The 23,238-nt window shown below is 38.9% G+C and overlaps 1 protein-coding gene and 1 long non-coding RNA gene across 2 annotated transcripts; one reads left to right on the forward strand and one right to left on the reverse strand.

Moving 5' to 3' along the window:
- Positions 1-1,263: 1,263 nt before the first annotated feature.
- On the reverse strand, positions 1,264-3,638 carry LOC119030974. The gene is made up of 2 exons (XR_005078480.1): positions 3,428-3,638; positions 1,264-3,299 (listed from the first exon to the last, which is right to left on the reverse strand). It is a non-coding gene; the product is annotated as an uncharacterized LOC119030974 (long non-coding RNA).
- Positions 3,639-6,110: 2,472 nt separating this feature from the next.
- LOC119030968 lies at positions 6,111-22,199 on the forward strand. Its single transcript, XM_037119000.1, has 8 exons — positions 6,111-6,215; positions 6,550-6,619; positions 6,814-6,882; positions 6,988-7,108; positions 20,028-20,077; positions 20,347-20,502; positions 20,627-20,719; positions 21,189-22,199. Exons 4-8 carry the CDS (start codon positions 6,994-6,996, stop codon positions 21,504-21,506), a joined length of 732 nt encoding a protein of 243 aa, XP_036974895.1. The 5' UTR covers positions 6,111-6,215; positions 6,550-6,619; positions 6,814-6,882; positions 6,988-6,993; the 3' UTR covers positions 21,507-22,199.
- Positions 22,200-23,238: the final 1,039 nt, after the last annotated feature.

Genomic DNA, 23,238 nt, shown 5'->3' on the forward strand with positions numbered 1-23,238 from the left:
ATACTGTAATGGTCATGTGAATGGAAAGCCGAACAAAAATGTGCGCAGAGGGTTGTCAATCCCCAGAGTCCACCACTGTTCAGCAGACAGGCAGTCATTTCACAATATAGGATGTAGGCTATGTACTCAATTTACACTGATCTGCAGCCATCTTTAAATTTTGTGAATGAATAAAACTGTGCCATATATGCGGTAGGGCCAACTTTATTAAAGAAAAAAAAAATGAAATTATGAGGTGTACAAAACTACCACGGAGTCACCTGTGCTTGACAATTATTGACACAAATGAACTGAATTATTCATTCATTCATTCATTCACGTCACTTGTTAAATTTATTTAATATGTAAACAAAAAAAACATTTTTTTTTTCCCCTATTGCTGCTTGGGGCCCAAAGCAGCTGCTTACTTCGCTTATGCCTTGGGCCAGCCCTGTATTTTGGACAGCCTGTGAATGCATTTTAAGGCCTAGGACTGCTTTTAATTCACCTCATATACAATTAACAGTTGAACTATATCAGGGGTCACCAACCTTTTTGAAACTGAGAGCTACTTCATGGGTACTGAGTCATACAAAGGGCTACCAGTTTGATACACTCTTCTGAAATAACAAATTTGCTCAGTTTTCCTTTAGATATATTTGATTATTAATGCTTAATGATACTCATCTATGTGAAGACACTAATCACATTAATGATTTCTCACAATTATTGTCAGCAATGACTTAACGAGGTGGGAAACAGCTTATATCAATATTCAATTTTCATTTTTAGAACAGGCCTGAGGGCTTCTCATGTGGTCATTGGGGGCTATCTGGTGCCCGCAGGCACCGTGTTGGTGACCCCTGAACTATATGACTGTCGGCCAGGTTGTGAAAATGTCACAAGTATTTGGACAAATTATGTAAGTAAGATATGGTTGACTATATCTCCACACTTTATTCTCTTTTAGATTTGGATTGCAGCTGTGATGAGTTTTATTTCCTAAAAGTTGGAATCATCTGTGCAAAGATATTGCATTCTTCTTCTTCTTCTCATAAGATGGTTGTACATACAACTGGAAAAAAAGACTCACCGAAAATATTAAAACTATTTCAAAACATCTCTTCAGTGAATCATAATGCACGTTTCCCCACTTGCATTTGTGCACTGCAGAAGACAACGTGCCCTTTGAAGATAATTATATGCCCTCTCTCATTAACACTTCATACAGAGGAAGAATACTGGACAGCAGGAGGATAGAGGGATGCAACATGCAATTTTTTGTTTTTGTTTGTTTTTTGGTCTTTATTGACAGAGCAGCTTGAGAGATAACAGGAAACAGGATGATAGAGAGAAGGAGAGTGACATGCAGCAAAGTGCCCCAGGCCGGGACTCAAACCCACGGTGAGGACAGCCTCTGTACATGGAACGTCTGCTCTACCAACTGAGCTAATTGGTGTCCCTCCAAAACCTTTGAAACTTTTAAATAATTTTGCCCCTGTACTTTTCCTTATTTGCAAGCCAACTACATCACATTGTGTTCCATGCAGAGCCCATGGCAAAATATAAGCTGTATAAAGCCTGCTTGAGAAGAACTACTAAAAGGCTCCAGGAAAGGTAACCAGAACTTCTTGCAAACAATAAAAACATGAAAGGTATTGTGGGCCGCCTTCGTTGTTTAATTATTTTGAATAATCTGAAGGACATTATTCAAAATCCCACTGTACAAGCTTGGCTTGAACAGTTGGAATCAATACCAAATCAATTAATCGGTCTCATATCCTGAAGCAGTGACTTCTATTGACATATCCATCGGTTCTCCACATTAAAATTAAGTTCCAAATGACAAACGATTACATATGTTTACTGACTATGGAAAGGGATAAGCGGTTACGAACAATGACATGACATGACATGATTAAAAAATTTGAGGTAAAATAAATGTAATGACAATTTTAGACAACAACAACAGATAACAGAAAAGTAAAGATTGTAATAAGCAAAGTAATAAAGTCATGTGACCGTTGGCAGATGGTAAAGTTAAAGGGTTAAATATTATGGGAGTAATTTTTAATTAGACCTTAATCTCAATACTCTTAAGTTCATAAGATAGAGGTCAGAACTTAGACAGAAGTCAGACCCTAGACAGATGTCAGAACTTTAGACACCAACTCGTTCTCGCATGTGTGGATCCAGAGTTCTGGGTTGGACTACGGCACGGCGTGTCGGTCCAATAGCCAAAGGCCCAGCAGGGTTTCCACATTGGGAGCGGAGGGGGCAGAGTCGATCTCTGGGAGCACACAAAGTCTCTTTCATTGAAGACTCCTTGCAAGGCTTCTGAAGCAGACAAGGACTGCAACATTCTTCATCAAATGATCATAGTCTTGGAAAATAATTTTTCTTTGTTGTTTCAAGTGGTGGTTCTTAAGTTCTGATTCTTAAACTAATCCAACTTCTTCTGGATCAGGCGGTGATACTTTAACGATATATTGAAAATCAAAAATCAAAAAGAAAAGAATTTCGTTCTGTTAAAAAAGCACTTAAAGTAGTGATTCAATTTGCTTTTCTTAGAGCTTGTTGCAAAAATATAAATAAAGATTACTTTAAAAAGAAAAAGAAAAGAGAAGCAGAGAAGAGAAGAAGTAGAAGTAGCAGAGAAGAGAGAAGAAGAAGAAGAAGAAGAAGAAGAAGAAAATAAGAGAAGTGAGGAGCAGAGCATGTCTCTCTTTTTATGACCTGCAGCAGGCAGACTGAAGAGGGGGGGCCAGATGACAGGGTCACTGCTCCTGTGATCTGAGTTTAGGCTCACAAAAGTTCAATCTAACTAAACTATTGTATTTAATGTTTCGAAATCATGTTTTACCTTCCCAAAACTTTACCATGCTTACAATTGGAATTTTGTCTACGTGAAAAGATGCGATATGATTATGATCACTTATTGTTCAAAAATAATTAAGCCATACCGTCAGTGCTCCCTCCAAAGCCACGCCCCCACAAATTTGAATGTGCATCTGACAGTGGGACTCAGCAGGGAGAAGGAGATGCCTGAGCACAAAGAAGCAATTCAGCTGAATTTAGCACGGAGCAGACAGGAAGTAAAGCGCCAAAATAACAAACAACATCCGGTAACTTCAAAATAAAACACTCCATGTTGACACCAGCACACGTCTTGAGGCCAGCTGTCTACCGTACTGCACCGTGGTGGACTCAAACCGCAACTGGTGGGGACTGCTGGAAGGTGGAGCAAACCGGATCGGAGCCGCAACACAGCGGATCCATATCCAGTGGAAGCTGGGCCGACTCATTAGCCATTCTCATGGCTAAAAACAACACGCAAAGAAGCTAACTTTAGCATTGGGCTAATACGAGCTACAAACGTAGCAAAGTTGGCAAACCTTACATATTTCATGAAAATAACAAATCCCCACAAAACAAAGCAAGTCATTACCTGTGCAACAGAGAGAGAGCAATCTCTGCATCACTTTTCAGGCCCTTCACATGCCCCAGCTGTCTCCACCACTCAAACGCCGCACCGATGTTGACTAGGGTCTGACTTTCTTTCTTTATCCAGAGCCTATTTCGTTGCAGCCATTTCTGTCTCAGGCTTTCTTTTCCTTGCCTTTTTAGCGGGGTGAGCTGTTACAAGTAAGGCTGACTGCATTTTCTCTGCCATTGTAACCAAATGAATGTCTTCTCCTGCAACTCTGTATTCATGCAGAGGAGTGTGCTGAATTTTTCCAGCATCAGTGAAACGTAAAGTGTGCACACGCGGAGGAGGGATGGACAGAGGGGGGCGCAGCAGGCAGAACAAGAAATGAAGGCATCTGACCAATCCAGGCTATTCGGGCAATAAAGCAGTTTTTTTTCTCAGTCCTGGAGCTGCTGCAGAGGTCTGATTATTTTCGTTCCTTTTTCTGAATACATAATGTATCGACTACTCTCAAGATACCAGGACCATTTCACCCAGTATAATAACTTTAAGGCATAAAACACTTGAGTATACAATACACAGTAGGACCAAGTATTTATACATATTCATTGTAGTTCTATCTTAACAAAACATATCAGACATTTAACTGGTAAATAACACAAGTATTACACAAAGAAGAATGATCTGAAAGTCTGTCCCCATCACCAAAGGCAGGGGCTGGTTTCTCCCAGACCTCAAACTCATTAAGTAATAAACTTCATTTGGGCTTGACAATAACATGGGAGAGATCTATTGTATGACCTTCTTAGGCTATTTGAGAATTTGCTAAAATTAAGAAGAGGAGATTGTAGTTTAATAGTTGTTCAGAACATATTGGAATTTGGATGAGGATAGAGACTGCAGTGGGATTGGAATGTCACAGACAGGATCATAAAACAATTTGATCCGTTGGGTGGGGGGGCTGGATCATCTTTACCCCAACCAACTTCTTCCCCCACTTCCTGTCTTCCGATGTGGAGAGAAGAGACTCTATTGTGCTTGACCTCGTATGACCTTAGGAAAGGAGTTCATCTTCTTTTGGGGTGGGGGGGGGGACCAGATGTGCTTAGTCGTTGTGAATTAATAAAAGAAGATCTCTGGTGATGTGTTGATAGCAAGAAAGACAACATCCTCCCACTCGGCGGGGACGAGAAGGGTCTGCCAGGGCAAGGGGTGGGGGGGCTCTCAGGCCTATATGCTGGAGGAAGGAGCCAATTTGGGTCCAAGATAATCATGGCAGGACAGGACCTTGTTAAGGGACAAAAGGGCTTGTGTCCCTACATAATCCTAATGAGTCTTCCCAAGTGTCCAAATTATATACAGCTTCAGGAGGCATACATGGTTATCTGTTTAATAGCAACAAGTAACATAGCAAGGGGGGGTGATGCAGAATCTCTCCCCTGTAGCCACAGGACTAAGAGGTCAAATAGGTCAGAGACACTTGGTCTGGTTTACGCAAAAATTTAGCTTAGCCTTGGTTTGGTTCGTCAGACATCTGTTCTGTTGACAAATCTAGAGTAGCTTTGAGTTTTGAGGTTACAGTGACTATGGCTATCATTATCCAGACTTTGACGTCTGTCACGACACGTATGACCTACAATAGATTGGAGACAGAGTGACCTTGGAGAAACATAAAATTCTCCCACAAAAGGAACCTCACAAATGGAAAGTGTTTTCTTGTCCAGTAACACAAAATAGTACCAGTATTTCACCAAGAGACAGGTGATGAACTGTGTTATTGCTTTTTGCATTTAAAACCTTTCTTTTCAAGTAACTGTTGCTTTTCCCATTGGTCCCATACACTGTATGAAAAGTGGGATTTTCGTCATAGATCAGGCTCACTATAGCTTAATTGTGGACTCTTTAAATTTTAGCTTCAATTGATTTATTTGATGATAGTATGCTAGAATAATTACTGTGTATGTCATTAGCAATGGCCAATGTTATGTAAAAAAGATACACACAATTATTTATTTATTTATTTATTTATTTATTTATTTTTTCTCTCCTGGGACCAAGTTAAAGATAAAACGCCAGTTGTTAAGAAGTTTAAATTTGCATGAAATATTGAGATACACTCAAAAAAAGTGAATAAGGCGGGTTGTGCACTGTATATTACTTTTATGTTTTCAGTTTACTTAAAATACATGTTTTTGTTGAGTTTAAATATTATTTTCTAATAAAGTCCATGTAATTGTGCTTCTCGTTATGTGTACAAAATAATTATGTGTTGGTTAATCACAAACCATTTAATTTAAGTGAATTATGATTGAAATACTTATTACAACCAGAGGGTGGCAGTAAGAAGACGATTCAAACGCTTCATACTACGCATGCTCAAACTGGCAAAAAATTGCCGGTGAAATTGGCAACGGTTTGTCTCCATTTTCTGACTTGGGAGAGGTAAGAAGACATTTCCATCCATACCTATTGTTATATTTTCATATTGATGCATTATTTAATTGTGTGTGTGATACAACACTTGCTCTATATTTCCGAAGTGTTTGTGTTTCAGAGAGCAGTCGACAACGCACCATAACGCTACCTTAACGTTAGGTCGGTCTGCTTTTATTCCGCCATGTCTGCTTTTATCCCGCCATGAACGTGAACACGTTAACAGGGTGAAACCATAACGATAGCGCTAGCAATAGCATTAACGGAAAACGCCACTGTTTGCAGGCAGCTGAAGTCTTTTGGTGACCACAGAGAAAGCCGTTTTTCTATATTAGCTTTGAATTGGCTGCTTTAACCAGGGAAACGTGGTTTGGTGAGTTATTTTACTGTCGTGTTCAGTCCTTTATCACGCTTTATGGTATGCTTTTTGTCAAGAGCTGTTACCACACATGGTGCCACTGTTCTATTTATACGGTGATGCATTTTGATAGCTGTGATAGGCTATTAAAATCGGACTCTGCAACACTGGCGGATCACTTATATAACTAAGACAAAAGTGACAATGGTCAAAGTAGGAAAAGGAGGTTAAAAAGAAATGTATCTCTTGTAGGACCCTGTATAAAGCGCACCAATAATTAATCTGTTAACATATTTATATATGTTTTCTCTTTCTCTCTTTTTGTAATAATCATGTTGCAATATTTCAGGTCCTGAAATAGAGAGTGAGTCCTGATTTATGCTTCCTGCTGTCTGCCCATTGCACTGTACTCATAACAGGTATGATCACAACTTGCTACTTTAATTACTGTGAATTGAGTTGCCAGTATTTTTATGTTAAGAAACATTTGTCGGGTGACAGTTTAATTCTCTTGCTCTCGTTCTGAATATGTGTGTTTGTTTTTTAGATTTCTATTTAAAACATGTAACGAACTACATTAATTTATGGATCCTATTAACATGATGAATTTCAGATCCTGGGTGTGATAGCTGTTTCCTAACTCATTGATTTGGTGTAGACAGCACTGCTGAGCTTGCCTGTGGTATGTTAACAGTCAGACTTTTCTTTCTTAAAACTGTTTTACAAACTAAGTTTCCTTTATCAATATATCCTTTGTGTTTTTTGTCTGTTTTTTGCACCCTCCCAGATTTGAATGTGGCAGTGTAAAGGTTGCAGTTCAAAGACCTCAACTAGAGGCCAGTTGCTTAAACATTACAGATTAAAACATCCGCATTATGGGCGCAGGCACCCATATCCTTGCCCATATAGTAGTTGTCCATGTGCATCTAAGTAATGGAATGCACTCAGGTCACATTTGTGTAGAGTCCATACTAGAGACACATCACGGCAAACACTGACATCGGCGACATTCAGCTGTCATGTTTGTGGGTTCTCTGAAGTTGCCTCTGAAAAGGAGTATTTCACTCATATAAATTTGCATCTCAAAGCCAATGAAACAGTCCCCTGTATGTTCAAGGGTTGTACATTTAGGACAAATATTTATGGGACATTTAAATCACATAAAAATAGAAAGCACCTTAGTTATTCTTACAGTGACTTTAAACCTGGAATAGTTGCAGAAAGACACAGTTTTGACAGCTCAAGTGTTTCAGGTGAACATGGAGACAATGAAGAATCAGAAGAAGCCCAGCTTGAAGTGCAGTCTAGCTTTCAGAAAGACTGCTCAGAAAATCTTGAGAAGATGATAGAACAGAAACTTGCAGCAGTGTTGCTTAAGCTGGAAAACATACTCCATGTTCCCAGTAATGCTGTTGATGAGCTTTTACAGGACTTGCACTTCCTAATGAGTTCTGCATCCCAGACTACATCAAATGCCATTATTTTAGATTTTTGTACTAAGCATAATCTTGCTCTTGATGCAAAAGAAACTGAGGAATTGGCCTCTGCCTTCTGTCTTGCTAATCCATTGACCAAAGCAATTGGAGATCAGGGCCCACTTGGCACTGCTTTTAAGCGGAAACAGTACTTCAAAGACAAGTTCCAAGTAGTTGAACCCGTTGAATATGTTTTGGATAAGGAGCTCAACCATAGCTACCAATATGTGTCATTATTGCAGTCATTGCAGCAGCTCCTTAGCAAAGATGGTATAATTGATGATGTAGTAGAAAACTACAGTGCTCACCAAAATGAAACTGCACAACAAGAATACAGGTCATTTCAGGATGGAGAGTTTTTCAAACAAAATGAGTTCCTATCTTCAGGGGAATTGAGAATAAGTGTGACCCTTTATATTGATGAGTTTGAAGTGTGCAACCCTCTTGGCACTTCCAGAAAGAAGCATAAACTTTGCGCTATGTACTGGATTTTGAGCAACTTACCCCCAAGCCAGCACTCCTCTTTGTCATCCATCTACTTGGCAGTATTGTGTAAAGGTACCTACATCAAGGAATACGGATATGGAAAAGTGCTTGAACCTCTTTTGCGTGATCTGGTTGTCTTGGAAGAGCATGGCGTGTTTGTCCCACAGATTGGAAAAAATATTAAAGGCACAGTACAATGTGTAGCTGCAGACAATTTGGGTGCCCATGGGATTGCGGGCTTTGTGGAAAGTTTTTCAGGAGAGTATGTTTGTCGATTTTGCACAGGGCGTTTCAGTGATTTTCAGACCAAGCAGGTTCTTTCGGGTGACTTTAGTCTTAGATCCAAAGATGAACACAAAGAACATGTCAAACATGCAGCGGAGAGTGGAAAGCCTTGTGTTGGAGTGAAAAGGCCATGTGTGCTGACAGAAAATCTTTCTCATTTTGATGTAACAACTGGATATCCACCTGATGTGCTCCACAATCTGTTGGAGGGTATTGTTCCGGTGGAACTTGCACAGTGCTTGGGTGTGTTGATATCCAAACAATACCTCTCTTTGGACACTTTATTTATTTATTTTTTTTAACTTTTTATTTATTCCACATATGTAAAACACGCATGAAGATGTACAAAAATCACACCCATCTCAGTTTACAATTCACTCAATCCATGTCATATGACCTCCACTCATAACTACATAAGTCAAAGTCATACATATTATACACAGATAACAACAACATTCTCGAATTCTGATTTCTACTATTCCATAAGTGTATTTGCAAAACCAGAATAGGTGTTACTGAGAATACAAACATAAAAACAAAAACATGACAAAAACAGGTAATTAAGCAACCAAAAAACATGTGTAAATAAAGATAAATTAATTACTGAAAAAAAAAAAAGGTAATTAGAGCTCTTGTATCGCTTGAATTATTGGTTTCCATCTTCTCTCAAATTTTTCTAGATTCAGTTGTAATCTTGCTGTAGTTTTTTCCATAATAACAACCTTTTTTACTTTGTCTGTCCATTGCATTATATTGGGGGGATGTGGCTTCAGCCAATTGATTGTGATCATTTTCTTTGCTATCAAGAGTAGGACTTTCAATAAGAAGCCACAATCCCTCTCTATCAGATCGTCAGGTAATATTCCAAGTATGTACAGGGTTGGGTCAAGATGTAGGTCAATACCCAGAATTCTTTTTATTTCTATTTTCACACATTTCCAAAAGTCTATGATCTTTGGGCAATCCCAAAATATGTGAGTGAAGTCACCCACCATGCCACAGTTCCTCCAACATAAATCTGATGTTTTACTATATTTTGCGGTGACAGATGGGGTATTAAAGTAACGCATCTTTACTTTCCAATCAAACTCCCTCCATATTGTACTATTAGTTAATTTGTGGCCAGATCTGAATGTTTCTTCCCAGTCCTCATTTGTTATTATTACATTTGCTTCCAGTTCCCATTTCTCTTTAACATCCATATTATTGTCATTGGATTCATATTGTAGTGCTTGATATATTTTTGAAATCAGCCTTTTTTTTTGACTCTTCTTCTGTAAAGGACATGAGCAGCTCTTCAACCTTGGTTGGTTCTTTGCTTATTCTTTTCCAATCACTGTGTTTCTGGAGGTAGTGTCTCAGTTGTAAATATTTGTAAAAATCATTATTTGGTATATTAAATTCCTGTTTGAGTTGTTCAAATGATTTCAAAATTTGCCCTGTAAAAATTTGTGCTATATATATTAACCCTTTATTAGTCCATTTCTCAAATCCTGCATCCATAGTACATGGGACAAAGTCTGGATTTTTAGCTATTTTTGTAGCTTTACTTACAGAGCTTGGTATACTTAATTTCTTTTGTATTGTCGCCCATATTTTCATTGTTTCTATGATCAAGTCATTCTTAATTTTAAGCTTCTTTTGCATTGACCTGGTTACAAATGGTAGTGACTCCAAAGACATGGTTGGGCAGGCCCTTTGTTCCATCTCCACCCATATTACATCTTTGTCTTTAGTTATCCATAGTATAAGAGCTCTAACTTGAGCAGCCCAGTAATAGTTCCTTAGATTTGGTAGATTAAGCCCTCCTTTATTCTGGGGGGCTAAGAGTGTCTTATATTTAATTCTAGCTTTTTTGTTTTGCCATAAAAATCTTGATATACTTTTGTCCAGCATTTTAAAGGTGGAGCTTGAAACCATAACAGGAAGTGATTGAAAGAGAAACAATAGCCTTGGCAAAATATTCATTCTAATTGTTTCTACCCTCCCAATGAGCGTCAGGGGTAAAACTGCCCATCTATCTAAGTCCTTTTTAATTTCCTTTATCAATTTTCCATAATTTGCATCAAATAACTGTGAAACATTAGGAGTAATAATAACGCCCAGATATCTAAACCCTTTGTTGGTCCATTTAAACCCAACCTTTTCTTTTAACTCTGTTGGACATTTACCTGAGATCATCATAGCAATTGATTTGCTTTCATTAGTCAAGTACCCTGAAATTTTACCGTATTCATCAAGATTCTCTAACAGGGCTGGTATCGATAGGGCTGGGTCCTTCAAAAGTATTAGCAGATCATCTGCAAATAGTGATATTTTATGTTCCACGCCCCCTTCATCCCTAATTCCCAATATTTTATTATTTTGTCTTATTGATTCGGCCAGTGGTTCGATACTTACAGCAAACAACAGTGGACTCAAACAATCACCTTGTCTGACTCCTCTTTTGAGGCAGAAGAAATCTGAGCAACAGCCGTTAACTCTGATATGTGATTTGGGGTCTTTGTATATTATTTTTACCCACTCTATATACTTCTGGGAGAATCCAAAAGCTGATAATGTCTGGTACAAGAAGCTCCATTCCACTCTGTCAAAAGCCTTCTGGGCATCGAGACTAAGCATCATAGAAGCCTGTGATTTGTATTTTGTACTTGAAATAATATTCAATATTCTCCTAATGTTGTTTGCCCCCTGCCTACTGGGAATAAATCCGGTTTGATCAACGTTGATTAATTTAGTTATGTATTTTTGCATTCGTTTGGCCAGTATGCTTGTAAGAATCTTTAAATCATTGCAGAGTAGACTCACAGGTCTATATCCTTCACATAAAGTTGGATCTTTTCCTTCTTTATGCAAGACTGATATGATGGCCTCTGACCATGATTTGGGTGGGTCCCCGGATGTCAGAGCATAATTGAATACTTTGTATAACACAGGTGTTATCTCCTCTCTAAAACTTTTGTAGAACTCTCCCGGGAACCCATCAGTCCCAGGCGATTTGTTATTTTTAAGAGTTTTTATAGTATCCAAAATTTCTTGCATAGAGACTGGCCGGGTCATTTCGGATGCCTCTTCTCTTGACAGGGTTGGTAAATTTATTTTTTTAAGAAAGGCTTGTGTGTCACTATCCTCGTAGTCCGAATCAGAGTTGTCATATAAGCCTTTATAATACTCCGCAAAGGCCTCTGCAATTTCTTTGGGTTTTGACATAATTTGTTCAGATATGGGGTGTTTTATTTTTGATATTATTCTATTTGTTTGGGCCTTTCTAAGTTGGAATGCTAATAAGCGACTAGCTCTATTACCCATTTCGTAGTATCTCTGGCTTGTAAAACGTAGGGATCCTTCTGCTTTAAATGTTAGGAGTTCGTCTAATTTGCCTCTGACTGTTTTTAATTCACAAAAAATTTATTCATCTGATGTTCTTTTATGTTCTGCCTCCAGTTCTTTAATCTTGTCTTCTAGTTCTCTTTGTTTTTTTAGTCGAGCTTTCTTCAGTCGAGATGATATTTCTATTATCTTTCCTCTTATCACTGCTTTCCCTCCATCCCATAGTACTGACGGTGTTACCTCGCCATTATCATTTATTTGGAGGTATTCCTTTAGATTCTGCTTTATTTCTTTTACTGCACTTTCACTTGACAGAATAGATACATTCATCCTCCAATATCTGAAAAGGGGCTCATTACCTAGATCTACAGTCAGGGTAACAGGTGCATGGTCACTTAGAGTAATATTTTCTATTCCACAGTTCAATACTTTGTGTATATGTTGTTGTGATACATAAAAAAATCTATCCTCGAATAGCTGCCATGCGGGTTTGAATAAAATGTATAGTCTCTCCTCTTTGGGTTGTTTTCCCTCCATGGATCAGTAAGACCAAGCTACTATAGATTTTTTTGTGCTTGATCCCTGCTCTGGAGGAAACCTGTCTAATCTACCATTCTGTATTGTATTAAAATCTCCCCCCATCAGTACCATCCCCTTTGCTTCACTGGATAGTACTTTAGCCATCTCTTTAAAGAATGTTTCTTTCTCCTCATTTGGGGCATAAACATTTAGAACTGAAACAATCATGTCTCCTATAGACCCCACAATCATTACATATCGTCCAGTATTATCCTTAACTTCTTTTTCAACCTTAATTGGTATACCTTTACCAATTAAAATAGCTACCCCTCTCCTTTTGCCATATGATGCATAAAAAACCTGGTCCACCCATTCCCTTTTCAATTTTCTATGTTCAGTGTCCGTCAAATGTGTCTCTTGTAATAAAGCTATTGAACATTGTAATTTTTTTAGTTGGCTCAGTATCTTCTTCCTCTTAATGGGATGATTCAGACCATGTACATTATATGACACAAGATTAAGCTTATTCATATTATTTTCAAATGAGATCCACACGCTCTATACCTCACACAAAAGTAGAAAATTGCACAAAACTTTGCATAATAAAGAAAACAAAAAATGTACATCTCCATCAAAACCAGAACCCCTGTAACACAGGAACATGAACATGTGTCTTCCAAATGTCCCGTCATCAGAGAGTCGTGGCGTTTTCTCTCTGGGGAAAAAGCACTACGTGCAACCACAACCTATTATTTAAGATTGTTTAAAACTCAAAGTTTTAAATTCACTCTCCAAAAACCAATATTTCTGTCAGTTTAACAAGTAGTGTCTAAACTAGCTTCTCTGTGTTTCACCAATCCTTGTACTGAAGGCAGATATGGAAATTATTTCCTATTCTGAACTATTCAATATTGTACCTTTATTTACCCTTTTTTTTTTTTTAATTATTATTGGTATTTATTCTTAGTCCTTACTATAGAGGTAGAGGTGTTGAGTTTAATCCATGAGGGCATGTACATCTGCTTCTGTGATGTGGGGCTGTCTCAGCCTCCCTCTCTGTCCTGTCGCCGTGGTCCAGCTGCTCCGCATCATCGCTCTCTGCAGCCTGTCCATCTTGTCTTCGTCCACATTAATCCCCATGTCTTTTAACATGGGTGCCGCTTCCATTAGTGTGGCAAATGTCCTTGTCCCTGAGTCCAAAAACACTTTAAGCTGGGCTGGGTAGGGGGACTGCGCCTTCACATTTTTCTCCTTCAACTTTTTGATGACCTCCCTCACCTGTTTCCTCTTTTTTTGGACCTCCGTTGTGTAGTCTTGATTGAAGTAGATGGTTTGTCCCTCGTATGTAGTCTTCTGTTTCCAGGCTTGTCGTATCACATATTCCTTAGTTTTGTAATCCAAAAAGCGCACCATGATTGCTCTCGGGGGGGCCACACTGTCCTTTGGTTTAGCCGCCAGTGACCGGTGCGCCCTCTCGATGTGTATTTCCATGTCGCCTGTGGTGTGGATGTTGGACTTAATAAGTCCCGTTATGAAGCCTATGGTATCGTTCTTCTCAGCACCCTCTGGGATGCCATGTATCCGTATATTGTTGCGTCTCATTCTTGACTCTAAGTCATCACACTTAGCAGATAGTTTGGCCGTTTGCTGGAGTAAGAAGGCGGCGGAGCGCTCCAGTCGTGTCGCCCTGTCATCTGTATTTACAATTCTCTCCTCCATGTGGCCCGCTCTTTGCTCCAGGGATGCCGTTCTTTCCATAAGCTCTTTCATGTTTGTTTCGAGTCTAGCCATAGCTCTCTTGTCGCTTGCTGCTTCGGCATGCTCCTGTCTTAATTTACGCAGCTCCATTAATATGACCGATTCGTGCTCTGTTACACCCGCAAACGTAATAACTGCCCACAAACGTAATAAACCACAAACGTAATACAAATCTGCAGCTTTGAATGTAATAATCCCGCAAATGTAATAAATTTCCCACAAACGTAATAAAATTTGCCTACTGCAAACGTAATACTGAATTTCCTGCAAATGTAATAACTATTACATTTGCAGGAAATTATTACATATGTGGGAAAGTGAAAATCTGTAAATGTAATAACTTCCCACAAATGTAATATGAGACAAAATAATGATCTTTGTGGTTGTTGTTGTTTATTTGTTTACTTATAAACCTGCCAATAGTGACTGAATGTTGACAAGCAACCCGCAGGTCAGGTGGGGCAGGTCAGAAAGTGACAGAGCAGTGTTCTAAGTTATTAATAACACACACACACACACACACACACACACACACACAGGTCATGCTCATAATTTTAAGGGCTATGGCTACAAGCCTATGCTGGTGGCTTATGAGAGCCAATGTTTGAACCATTTAAGCTAGAAGATCCGCGGTTTGCGTCCCGGTTAGGACGCCTGGGATCTTTCTGTGTGGAGTTTGTATGTTCTCCCTGTGCAGCGTAGGTTTTCACCGGGTACTCCGGCTTCCTCCCACAGTCCAAAAACATACTGAGGTTAATTGATTATTCTAAATTGTCCGTAGGTGTGAATGAGAGTGTGCCTGGTTGTTTGTCTCTATGTGTAGCCCTGTGATAGACTGGCGACCTGTCCAGGGTGTCCCCTGCCTTCGCCCTAAGTCAGCTGGGATAGGCTCCAGCCCCCCCGCGACCCTGCAGAGGATTAAGCGGCGTACATATAATGTACAGATAATGGATGGATGGATGGATATCAAAAGCCAAAAACTTGAATAGATAGTCCATTCTTTGAAGTACGCCTAATGAAAACATTTGTCAAGATTTAAGACTGGTCCATGTTCTTTTTGATAGTAACATGGACCAAGACTGTCTGAACACTGACAATTAAAGTCTTACAAATAAATAATGACTGTAACTTAAATTAATCTACCATTGTGAATGCAGGAAAGTGAGAACTGCCATGTAGGCTACCGTAAGTAACAGAAAAATTCCCAATGTTACATTATGTTACATTATTTTAAATAAACGGCCTTTCAATTAAGTGTGATGTAATTGTTGATGATTTGTTGCTGCAAATAAATGAATGAATGGGTATGCACCACCACTCTGCCAATCAGAACAAAGAAGACGCACTGACAGGCTACAACTTTGGCAGAACTTTTCACCCCTTTCCCGGTAAGTCAGCATGATGTATTTTGTATCAATGAATTCATTGAAATCTCAAGATATATGATGGTTTCGCAGTAGTTTTAAAGCTCAGTCCGCTATATTGTCAAAAGTGTCCCTCTTGTATTTTTTTCCTCTTATGTAGCATGATACTCCAACATAATTAGCTGCACCACATGCCAGCTTAAATAAAGGTCTATAGTCACTTCGCGGTAAAACAGCAACAACTTTTCACTCCTTACCCGGTCAGCAAGCATGATGTATTTGGTGTCAATGGATTCGTTGAAATCTCAAGATTCATATAATACCGCTGGTTTTGCGCTACCTTAAAAATTGAGTCCGCTAGATTGTCAAACGTGTCGATGTAGCATTTTTTTCATGCAAAGTTACGTGTTTAATGCGTATTATATTGCAACTTGCCCAATTGCACACTAGATATAAAGTGCTATTTTAATTGCACAATTCTCAATACATTTTACAATAATTAAATACCAACAATGGTTATTTTATAATACAGAGAGAACTAGAACAGAAATATAAAGTGCTTGTTGAATTGCACATTGCTCTACTGCCTAAGAATAAAAGATGATAGAATTGCAGACTTATTACATACTACAATAATTCATTAACAGTTATAATTTGTGAGTACCCAACTATGTGGACATGTAAAACTTAAACATTATAATATACAATAGATAATAACACACAACAAATCAGCAGCAGTGGACAAGTTAAAAATGATCACAATTAGTGGCAACAGGTTTGATTTTCCAAAGTTTAAGATGCTTGGAAAATGAAGCAATAGTGGGTAGATCAGGCACTTGGTGTGGAGTTCCAAGAATTTGCCGCTCGATAGGAAAAAGTTGCTTGACCAAAAGTACTTCTCCTTAAAAGAACAGTGCAATCACCCCTAGAGCCTGCTCACTTTCCTGCATTCACAATGGTAGATTAATTTAAGTTACAGTCATTATTTATTTGCAAGTCTTTAATTGTCAGTGTTCAGACAGTCTTGGTCCATGTTACTATCAAAAAGAACATGGACCAGTCTTAAATCTTGACAAATGTTTTCATTAGGCGTACTTCAAAGAATGGACTATCTATTCAAGTTTTTGGCTTTTGATATCCATCCATCCATCCATTATCTGTACATTATATGTACGCCGCTTAATCCTCTGCAGGGTCGCGGGGGGGCTGGAGCCTATCCCAGCTGACTTAGGGCGAAGGCAGGGGACACCCTGGACAGGTCGCCAGTCTATCACAGGGCTACACATAGAGACAAACAACCAGGCACACTCTCATTCACACCTACGGACAATTTAGAATAATCAATTAACCTCAGTATGTTTTTGGACTGTGGGAGGAAGCCGGAGTACCCGGTGAAAACCTACGCTGCACAGGGAGAACATGCAAACTCCACACAGAAAGATCCCAGGCGTCCTAACCGGGACGCAAACCGCGGATCTTCTAGCTGTGAGGCAGCAGTGCTAGCCACTGGGCCACTGTGCAGCCCCGGCCTTTGATATGCAGACATTAAGTGGTTCAAACATTGGCTCTCATAAGCCACCAGCATAGGCTTGTAGCCATAGCCCTTAAAATTATGAGCATGACCTGTGTGTGTGTGTGTGTGTGTGTGTGTGTGTGTGTGTGTGTGTGTGTGTGTGTGTGTGTTATTAATAACTTAGAACACTGCTCTGTCACTTTCTGACCTGCCCCACCTGACCTGCGGGTTGCTTGTCAACATTCAGTCACTATTGGCAGGTTTATAAGTAAACAAATAAACAACAACAACCACAAAGATCATTATTTTGTCTCATATTACATTTGTGGGAAGTTATTACATTTACAGATTTTCACTTTCCCACATATGTAATAATTTCCTGCAAATGTAATAGTTATTACATTTGCAGGAAATTCAGTATTACGTTTGCAGTAGGCAAATTTTATTACGTTTGTGGGAAATTTATTACATTTGCGGGATTATTACATTCAAAGCTGCAGATTTGTATTACGTTTGTGGTTTATTACGTTTGTGGGCAGTTATTACGTTTGCGGGTGTAACATGCTCATTGCTAGCCGCCTCTAGCCGCGCCGTCTCTGGACTCACTCCCTCCTCCGACTCGGTACCACTTGCCTTTGCACTGTCCTCCTTTACCGTCTTCCCTATCTTAACCATATTTTCCACAAACTTAGTTTGTCGACTTACTTTTCAATTTCCGTACTTACTGCCGTTTTTACTTTAGTTAATCGCTAGTTTTAATTGGTTTTCTGTAGAGTTACTTTTACCGCTGTCGTCTACAACATGGCGCCACCGGAAGTCTTTTTGGACACTTTAAACAAGGTCATTCAGTTTCCCTTACAAAGGTGAAGATAAAACAAACCGCCCCCATGTTGTGCCACAAAATCTTTTAAGCAAAAAGACAATAGGTGGCAATGCTGCTGAAAATTGGACCCTCATAAGATTGCTGCCTTTCATGATTGGAGATATTATACCTGATGGTGAACCAGTGTGGGAGATAATTTTAGATTTAAAAGAGATAGTGGAACTTGCTGTTTCCCAGATCCATACAGAAGAATCCATTGGATATCTTCAGTTCAAAATATCTGATCACAGGCAGAAATATCAAGAGGCATTTCCCAACGAAAAACTCCTCCCAAAGCATCATGTCTTAGAGCAATACCCTTACATGACCCGATGTTTTGGTCCGCTAGTTGGAGTCTGGACCATGAGATTTGAGGGCAAACACAGTTTTTTTAAGGAAGTTGCCCATCACACCAAGTGTTCAAGAATGTTGCTCTAACACTGTCAAGAAAACACCAGATGATGATTGCGTATCACTTACACTCATCAGGTCCACAGAAACCTGGAGTTGAAGTATCAAGTGTATCGCGAGTCCCTGTCGAGGTGCTGAAAGATGATGTAGCATTGCCTCTTCTGCAGATGTACCCAAACATGGCAGAAGTAAACATGGCTAACAGTGCATATTGCAAGGGGATCAACTATAGAAAGGGAATGATAGTCATTTGTCGATTTACTGATGGGCTACCTGAATTCGGAGAGATAGTGAGAATATGTGTACTTCAGGATTCGCTGAATTTCAAAGTCAAGATGTTCTCAGCATGGTTTAGGGAGCACTACCGGGCCTTTGAACTGCAACCATGTCCAACTGGCACAATGTCCCTGATAACACATGACGAACTGGCAGAGAAGTACCCATTACATGACTACTTTGTTGGGCCCCTTCGACTGGTTACATTTAAAAGATATCCCTATATTAAAAGCACGTGTTGAATATGTGAGTAAATGGCTTTAATTGATAGTTTACTAAATGTGCACTTTATTCTCACTAGAATGAGCACCGAATACTAACCCGTCACCTCTTTCCACTTGGCTGTTTACTAACCTGTTTCTGTGCATGCACTAACTCCATGTTACTGGTAGGGCTGGGCAATATTTTGATATCATATTGATATTGTGATATGAGACTTGATATCATCTGGGATTTTGGATATTGAAATACCAGAATATAGCATAAGTGTTGTCTCTTCCTAAGTTTAAGGCTACATTACATGAAAGTGATGGCATTTTCACAACCAGCAATTATTTGCTTTTACCCACATAGGTATTACAAATGATGATTATTATCAAAAATCTAGTTGTGTAAATATTTTGAGGAAGCACCATAGTCATCCCCACTATATCATCACAATATCAATATTGAGGTATTTGGTCAAATGTCATATCGTCTATTCCAACCTGAAGCAACTAATTTGAGCACTGTTAACCATAATATGACACTAAATTAGACTCCAGTACATGGACAGTGACTTTGATAATGAGTTTTTTAACCTTAATCAAATTTGTGACATTCAAGACAAGAGCACAGTGAAAATCATCCGCTTGTCAGATGCTCTAGACCTCAGCCAAGGCAGCATGAACCAGAGTGGGGAAGAAGCATCCTTGTCATCTTCTGACACATTAATACTCTACTCTGATTCAGAATCTCCTCGATCACATTGGCCAACAGAATTCCAAATTCCAAAGTTTTCACATGACGTGGAGATGCAACTTCGAAGTGCAAACCAGGACTTTGTATCAAATGGAGTTCTTCTGACCCCCGGTCATGAACTTAAATCAGACATCTTGGAAAGCCTGGCTCAGGAAATCATCAAGTTTAAGGCATACCCCTCAAACTTGGAAATTGAATCTGTTGCTCAAGCTTTAATCAAAGCACATCCATGTTTGAGAGAACAGGGATCCTTCAGTCGTTTCTACGGCTGGAAAATAAGCCTTAAGTATAAGATGGCAAACTACAGGACAAAACTTAGAAACTTGGGGTGCCCAGAACTGAGTATCAATTCCCTCAAGCACAAACCTGCAGATAGATGTCAGCCTGCCTACGATGTCAAAAAACCGAGGAAAGCCGAAGTGAATTTCTGTCCTCCCTATCCTGCTGGAGAGACCCAGGACAGCCTTGAAGGGGAAAGATTGGCGTTGTTATCTGAGGTCAAGAAGAGACACAATGATAAAGTTGTCAAAGAAAAGATGTCCAAGACCTTTGCATACAGAAGGCAGGAGGTTGTCAGAGACAAGCCTATGATCTCGGAGTTCAAGATCCGATGGCCAGGACTGTTCACTGTGGCAGAGGTATGAGATGCTTTTTAAATTAGCTACAATCAGTCAACATTTTTTTGCAATTATACTATATTGGATTGTGACAGTGGAGAGACAGGGAGGGCAGGGGAAAGAGAGTTGTAATGGCTTCCTGTCACATGGGAATGTTAATCATTTTGTGTAAAATGTAACACTGGAAATGCTGTTATATTACAGCACAGCCTGCTTTTTGTACATTCTTGTGCGAGAATGTCTCTTTTAAATGTGAAATGTTTTAATAGGTATTTCAGTTGTGTTTTCAGGTGGAAGCAGAATTTGTGAGGATCACTACTGGTTCCCTTGTCTCAAAGTTCCATGCACAGCTTGACCAACACACTGCCCAGCTCATCAAAGTGTTCAAGAAGAATGGAGGCTCTGCAGGGACTAACATCAGCAGGATTTTGGTCCCAATCACACAGGTATGTTTTTCTATCAGTAGTGAACAATATGGAATTATAAATTGACGCTGACTAGTCAGTTTTGATAAGTATACTGACAAGTTAACAGTCTGAATAATATTTCTGTATTTTATTCTCTCTTTAGAATGAAACTGTTGAAAAGAGGAGAGAGTGCATCCTCAGGGCGCTTTGTATCTACCTGAACGAAGACCCAAACATCCTCTTCAAAGAATACCTGGTTGGTAATTTTAATAGTTTAGTTTCTACCTGTAATAAATCACATCTTGAATAACTAATCTTGTTACTTTGTTAACATTTGCATGGAATCAGTTTCTTTAAACTTTTTTGGAAATCTAAATACACTCACTGAGTATTTTATTAGCCATATCTGTGCAATCCAATACAACAACTCTACCATACATTCCACTTTTACTAAGCTTACACATGTTAATTTTTTGCTGAGAGTCAAATCCAGTCAACTGTGCTTGGTTATATGTCTTGAAGACGTTTTCAATTCATTCTCTAAAATTTTGATGGAATCACTTGACACTGCTTTGTCTTATTTTTATACAAATAGCACTTTTTGAAGTATCATGCTATTTTCATTAAAAGGAAACCTGAAAGACAAAAGTTAATATTTGGATTTTGTAGACAAAATCTGTGATTTCATAGATTGGTTGTGTCCTTTCTTTCTCCCCTATGTAAAGGATACTGATGGTACTGCTGCACAGAGGGAGCTTGAGCGACTTACTCTTGGCATCTACATCATCAAAGTCGAAGGAGGTGATGCCACCACTCCTCCAGCTGATGTTGGAATAGTGATCGAGGGTGTTGAAGTTCTACATGACTTGGGAGACGTCACCTCTGCATGTGCTCTCTTAATGGGTGTAATATATGCAGTGAACCTCAGTTATCCCACGGAACTGAAGACCTTCTTTGAAGTACTTCAAAAGCTCTTCCTTCAGCTGGATGCTGGCAGACTCTCCACCAAGGTACAGATGCTCAAGAACAAACTGTATGAATGAATGTACTGTAAATTGTTTTGCCTGATTTTGCCAGTGGTAACCAATTAGAATGGAAAATCGCAGAAATTGAAATCACAAATCTTCTAGCTGAAGTTCTTGTTTATGTAGATATTTAAACTCTTTGATAACCAGCTAAGAACTCCTTGCAGTGGCTGCAACACGAGCTGACATGTTTGTAAAAATGTTAATATCAGTTTTTTCCAACCACTACTAAATTAAAGGTTGACAGCAGCACGTGTGTTGTTATAGTTTGATTTGATTGTTAAATTTTGCTGTTTCAAAAGAATTGAGGACTACAAGCTTGTTATATTGTTAGACAGTAATACTGGCAAATCAGGGATGTTTTGTTGGATGTTTCTTTTTTGTATGCTGCATCAAGGTGGTTTATAACTGCTAATGTTGGGTAACAATGTGACAAAACACAAGCTGACATGTATGTTAATGACATTTCAGGGCATTCCCTCCACAATATTAAGATGAACGTTGATAGCAGCACATGTGTTGTTATGGTTAGATTATCATGCTGTTACAAAAGAAAAGAGAAATGCAAGCCTGTTGGACTGCATAAAAGCTGTTTACAACTGTTCGTGTTGAACCATGCTGCTCCCTAATGTCTGCTAAGGGTTTTATTTTGGACTAAGTGGCAACAAAATGTTAAATGAATATTGGTGAATAAAGGAAATAACAAAAATATGTTGGGTGTACGAAATTCATTTGTGTGGAACCTGTTCACAAACTAGAATTAGGTCACACTAATTAGTATAAAATAAATTGGATGAAAACCTATTTTAATAAATTGAACTTAGATTTGTTATTTTACTTCTACGAATAAAATATATGTTTAAGGGACAAATGTAAATTATGTAGCCTGGAAATATATTATTTATGTCCATTAACATAACTGAATTTGATTGGATAAACTTAAATATCTCTTGTTGAACAGAAGTAATTTTATCTAGTTGGGTCAATTCACACTATGTTAATGTAATACAATTTTCTAAAGTTAGATGAACTTAACATTTTTGCTTTAAACTAACATAATACACTTTCGTGGAACCTGTTGACAAAATAAATTTAATTAAAGTCAATGTTTCATTTTTTTGAGTGTATGTAAGATATTAAAATGTATAAATGATTTCTGTTTGAAATGTGTGAATTTCTTAGGTTCTGAATGTTTAAAAAGTCATTCTTATTATGTGTTAGAGTTCGTGACCTTTAAGAGGTTTTACACTTCCAGGTTGATCGGAGCGTGAAGAAGAAGAAGAAGAAGAAGCCGCGAGTCAATGACGTCAAGCAGCTAACAGCCGACTGTGTGTGTCGTCAGTTTCGTGTTTTATCATTAATGACTGTGAACTGTTTTTGGACGACATGCTGCGAGTGTGTGACATGGACTCTCCATCGCAGTCAAAGTATTTGTGTTTTATTGGACACGAAGCAAGTTAGTCTAAGCTAACTAGCAGGAGCTAGGCTAGCGGCCCAGTCATTATCGAGAGGAGGCCTGCACTGACGGGAGGAGCTTTGCTGGGTCGCTACGGAGAGTGTCACCGACGGAGGGCACTTCGCTGCTGCAGAGGGACATGGAGGTTTATCCTTGCGAGCAGAGCCGTGGCATAGACTGTGCGAACTGTGCAACCGCACAGGGCCTCGCGCCACTAGGGGGCCTTGTAATCCTGCTGTTTTTATTTGTTTTGATTTTTGATTTTTGATTTTTATAGATAAATAAATACATTAG

Source organism: Acanthopagrus latus, chromosome 13 (genome assembly GCF_904848185.1).
Source record: "Acanthopagrus latus isolate v.2019 chromosome 13, fAcaLat1.1, whole genome shotgun sequence".
Lineage (NCBI taxonomy): Eukaryota > Metazoa > Chordata > Actinopteri > Spariformes > Sparidae > Acanthopagrus > Acanthopagrus latus.

Bases quoted from the DNA above. Each gene is read 5' to 3' on its own strand.
- LOC119030968 (XM_037119000.1), top strand. From the start codon at position 6,994: ATGTGGCAGTGTAAAGGTTGCAGTTCAAAGACCTCAACTAGAGGCCAG. The intron at 7,109-20,027 runs GTAGTTGTCCAT...GAGACAAGCCTA, and splicing joins CCCATATCCTTGCCCATATA to TGATCTCGGAGTTCAAGATC. The intron at 20,503-20,626 runs GTATGTTTTTCT...TTCTCTCTTTAG, and splicing joins TTTTGGTCCCAATCACACAG to AATGAAACTGTTGAAAAGAG.